The 4,547-nt window shown below is 50.9% G+C and overlaps 1 protein-coding gene across 1 annotated transcript in view; it reads right to left on the bottom strand.

Annotated features, from left to right (window-relative positions):
- Positions 1–4,547, bottom strand: part of B4GALT5 (UDP-Gal:betaGlcNAc beta 1,4- galactosyltransferase, polypeptide 5) — a gene marked incomplete at its 5' end in the record, with an annotated part of 11,118 nt that overhangs the window by 5,713 nt on the left and 858 nt on the right. The window contains 2 exons of the mRNA XM_010140238.1: positions 222–346; positions 1,186–1,299. Of these exons, the coding sequence (XP_010138540.1) occupies positions 222–346; positions 1,186–1,299 (239 nt within the window). The remainder of the gene's footprint in view (positions 1–221; positions 347–1,185; positions 1,300–4,547) is intronic.

The following is a 4,547-nucleotide window of genomic DNA, read 5'->3' as shown; positions in this document are numbered from 1 at the left end:
GGGGAGCAGGCAGTGAGCTGAGCTTCCTTAGAGGTCCCATGCAGAAGCTCAGAGCTGCCCCTGAGCACAGCATTTCTCCCCCAGGCACTGCAGCCCCACACTTCAGAGATACTTAGATTCATTACTCTGAAGCTGCAGCACATCAGACGTTCCAGTTAACGTCTTCCCACCACCCACCCCAGGATCGTCCACCCCGCTGCACCAAGCAGGGACACAGTTACCTTCCAGCGAGGCAGGCAGTCGCTTGGTTTCCAGTGGCCTCCCAGCTTGATGGAAGGGTCTTTTGAGAAGAACTGGTGGATATCCTCCATCGTGATCTCGCTCATATTTACATCGATGGGGCCCTCTGCAGAGACAGCAGGCAGAAGCAGAGAGGAGGTGAGAAACTGCCGTGGTCCTGCGGCAGTGCTTTGCTGCATCCCTGTCCTCTGTCCTCAGCACTGAATGCAGGCAGCCTCTTCTCTTCCCCAAGCACCACCAGAAACAGTAAGGAAATGCTGCTGGCATGACTTGTAACACCTCCCTCTCTGTAGCAACTAGTTTCTGTTCAGTCTTTGTGGCCACTGCTGGATGCAGTTCTCCATCAGAGACTCACATCAGCCGGGGCACCCCTCTACTTCTCCATACAGGTTTCCAGCAGACAAAACCTCACATCTCAGCAGAATGCGTTTTCCCCCTTTTAGGCAACGTTTATGTCTAAAACCCCAAATTTCCACTGCAATATTACTTTGGTGGAAACATTTCTCCTGGCTGCAGCTCCCTTTGCAGGGTCCAGCGTGTCTCCTGCACCAGCCCCTGCCCAGCTGTACCCAGCACAGCTCGGGGCTGGGACCCGCAGCGCTGTCAAGGGGCAAGGGAGCCACCCCACCTGCTGCCCCTGGAAAAGGGCTGGCCAAGCTTTTCACCAGCTCCCAGCACACAATCCCCCTTTTGTTTGTGCTTGCCAAGCAATGGGCTCCTGCTGCAGTGGGGAGATGTGCCTCTGACATGGCAGGGATTAATCTGTGTGAGTGGGCAAACAATGAATTCCCAGGAGGGCACTGGGCTCCTAACAGCACTCCCATTTATCCCCAGGTGCCCGGCAGGGAAAGGTGCAACGCCGGCAAGCCAGGGAATTCCACAATGTGCCCTCCAAAGCCACAGGGAGCAGGAGTCAAAGCAGGAGGCCATCAGGATGCTACTCACTCATAGAAGGGAGCCTCTCAGGACAGGTGTGGTTGGGGAAGTAGGTAAAGTCTTCAGGAAGAAACGTTGTGGCTTGCAGAAAGGTTTCATTGTGGTTCAGATCAAATGGATAATCTGGAGAATGGAAAAAAAAGAAAAGGTCACACTTGAGCTGCATGTCTTTGTTATTTCCAGCCATCTCCTCGTGCCATTGTGAACAGGCTCCGAAGCCACCCATGGCTGAGGATATCCCCAATGGCATGAGGGTGTCCCCATGCAGCATGAACTCTAGACTTGCAACCCAGCTGTGTGCTCATCTCCATCCTGGGGCAGGGAGCCGCAGAAGCCCTGGTTGCCTTAGAAAACACCACACCAAAGAAACCTTTATGTTTTCTGGCCAAAGGAAGAACTGAGTGTTACCTGTAGGCACCTTTAGCCAAGCATGACCTTTATCTTAGCTGCTAGAAAAAGTACCCTGCCTGTGGTAAGGCATCAGCTGCTACAGGAGGATGCTGCCTCTCCACTTTCTCTGAGCACCAGATCCTTAGCAGAGTGCTGACTTTTTGGTCCCACAGCACCCAGTAGCACCAACTTTACACCCCAAAGAGGTCCTGGAAAGGCTGAGCCACCCAGTCCCATCAGAGGCAGCCCACAGACCTGCCAGGACAAGCAGATCTCATCCTTTCCAATTACCTTACCACGCAGGGGCATTCCGGCAGCAGCTAGCTGCAGAAATGCGCCACGGGGCTGACAGTCACTGCGCTGATTCAAAGCGAGAGCAGCCCTGGTTTCTCACAAGCACAGTGAAAAACAGCTGGTGTTCAGGCGCTCAGAAACAAAAGAAAGTCTAGTGGCCTGCCTGCCACTCCTCCTAGAGCTGTTCAAGCAGCTCGGCAAAGCCTTGGACCCAAGGGTTGCAAGCAATCCATCAGCAAACAGTCAATTTACAGTAGATAGACAGATTAAGTTATTTTACTGAACACCACGTGAAATTCAGACCTTTTGAGCTAACAGCTATAACCTTTCAAATTAAGCATACACTTAGTTTCAAGAACATATTGATAGCAAGAAGTTTTCACACATTCTGTCCTGACAACAGCTTAATAAACCAAGAATGACAGTCTAGAGAAGTGAATGAATTGGCTAAGATTAAGAGTTAAGAATCCAAGTAATATTTAAGGATAGGGACAGTCCAGTAAGTGCATAAGCACAGAATATTCTCCATAGCAGAAAAGCCGCATCTAATAATTACAATCATGGTATCCCAAGAAAAAAAGTGACAGTTTAGTCTAAAGCAATGCAGGGAGGGTTACCTTTACATGCAAGGTCAAAAATTTTCATTTAAATCAATTGGGATCAAGTCACTGCTGGCCTGGTATTTCAGGTTGTTTTACTGTGCCATCAGCCGTTAATACTGTTTATCTGCTCAAATAAGTGGTACCCAAACTGTCTCAGACAGAAGATGGACTTGCAAACAGAACCTAAGAGTTTTTCAAGTATGATAGATGTTATTTTGAGAGCTTGATACCGCTCTGTATTTTAATAGCCATATTCCCAGTAAACTCCTATCACCAGGGCACGCTCTCAATGCTTAGTCCAGCTGACAATGCACAGTGAAGCTCAGCATCCCTTTTTCACACAAAGGGATATTTTTGCTTGTGGAAGCACAGAGAAGGGAGCCCCCTCAGCTCACTGAACAGGAAACCTATTATTACATCTCAAAAAGTTATAAATGATTTCCTCATTTTAATACAAGAGGAAGAAGGCTGAAGGCAAAGAATAAATGCAGATGGGTGGGGACAAGCACGTTGTGCTTTCCAGCAGACCACCCTGTGCTTGGCCACCTTACCACTGAGGATGGGATATCAGACTTCGAAGGATTCTGCCCAGAAATTAAAGCCCCAGGTCCCAGCAGGACACACGCCCAAGGCAGCACCGCACAAAGATCTGTTCCCTCACAGCCACTTGCTGGGGCACACATGATGTGCAGGGGAGGCTGCAGCTCAAAAAGCGTCGGCAGCCTCCTACTTCTCAGTGCTTCCACGTGGCTGAAGCAGGGACAACCAAAAAGGGGCCACAGGATCTTCTCCCACCAAAACTTGTTTGTGACCTGTGCCAACTCACCCTGGCAGCAACATCCCTGACTCTGCTCCACAAGCCTCTCCTGGGAATAGGATAGGAGATGCAGAGATGTGACACCCACTGCTGTCTGCAGGGAGAATGGAAGTCGGGAGAGCCCAGGAGCTGCTCCCAGCAGCTCTGAGTCACAATGGAAACAGTCAAGGCCTTTGCTGGGTCCGTCCCTGCAGCTGTACCCGGGGATTTACTCTCCTGGCCATCACGCTGCCGCACAGCCCACAGCAGCATGGGGAGGATGCACTAACCAGGCAATGCCACCTACCCAGGTTCCACCAAGGCACCCAAAAACAGTGTCAGGGAGAGAAGATACTGATACTGTTAATACAATCCTCATGGTGCCATGTGCCACCATCCATCAGGGACCTGCTTTGACCTGCCTGCCAGGGAAGGTCACCCAAGGACAGTGCATGGGTCTTGTCTATGTTAAAATCATCCTTGTGGCTGGAGCAATCAGAGCAGGAGGTGTATCAGCCCATGCCTGTGGAGCTGGGATGGGTATGAGACTCAAGCAAAGCCAGTTATTTCAGCAGCAGGACCGGTATCACCGATGCTAATGTGAGAACCATGCCCCTGCCTGCTGCCAGCAGCAGGAGCACACAGGTTTTTTTGGAGGGCTCAGAGCCCCAAGGGCCAGGACTGCAGCAGGATGGAGACCTTCATCATCACCAGCAGCAGTGGAGCATTTAACCCTCCTCCCCTCAGCGGATCAGCTACTTCCTCACCCTTCAGTCTGCTTTACTCAATGTTTCCAGCCTTAAAAATAGCCCAGGCTGACAGCTCCTTCTGGCTTTAGTGGGGAAAGGATGTGACCCAGGGTGTCAATCTCTTGCGCAAGTTGATAATTCCCCTCCCGTGCCCATCCTGGTCAGAGTACAGCCTAACTGGTGGCTTCACCACCCACTCCTCAGCAGGCTGGGCAAGGACGAGACTTCTATTCTTTATTAATAAAGAAATAATCATGCCTTGTAACACCCATCAGCCCCTAGTGATGAACCCTTGCAGCAGACGAGCCCAGCTGAGCTCCCCGGCACTGCCACAGCGTGATGCCAGCCACACCAGCGTGACACACCAGAGACTTGTCAACAGGGAAGGTACACTCCCAGTGTCACACCAGCTCAAAGACAAAACCTAACCCTGGCCATGTGCACTTACACTTCACTGTACCATATTTACGCCAGAACTTGTAACCTTGTTATCAGTTTCATATTACCGATGAACAGCCTGAGAGTGGGAGCCTGCAACTC

This window comes from Buceros rhinoceros, unplaced genomic scaffold (assembly GCF_000710305.1).
Source record: "Buceros rhinoceros silvestris isolate BGI_N320 unplaced genomic scaffold, ASM71030v1 scaffold4230, whole genome shotgun sequence".
Taxonomy (NCBI): domain Eukaryota; kingdom Metazoa; phylum Chordata; class Aves; order Bucerotiformes; family Bucerotidae; genus Buceros; species Buceros rhinoceros.
Note: the sequence above shows the minus strand (reverse complement) of the source record. Positions and strands in the feature narration are given on the sequence as shown.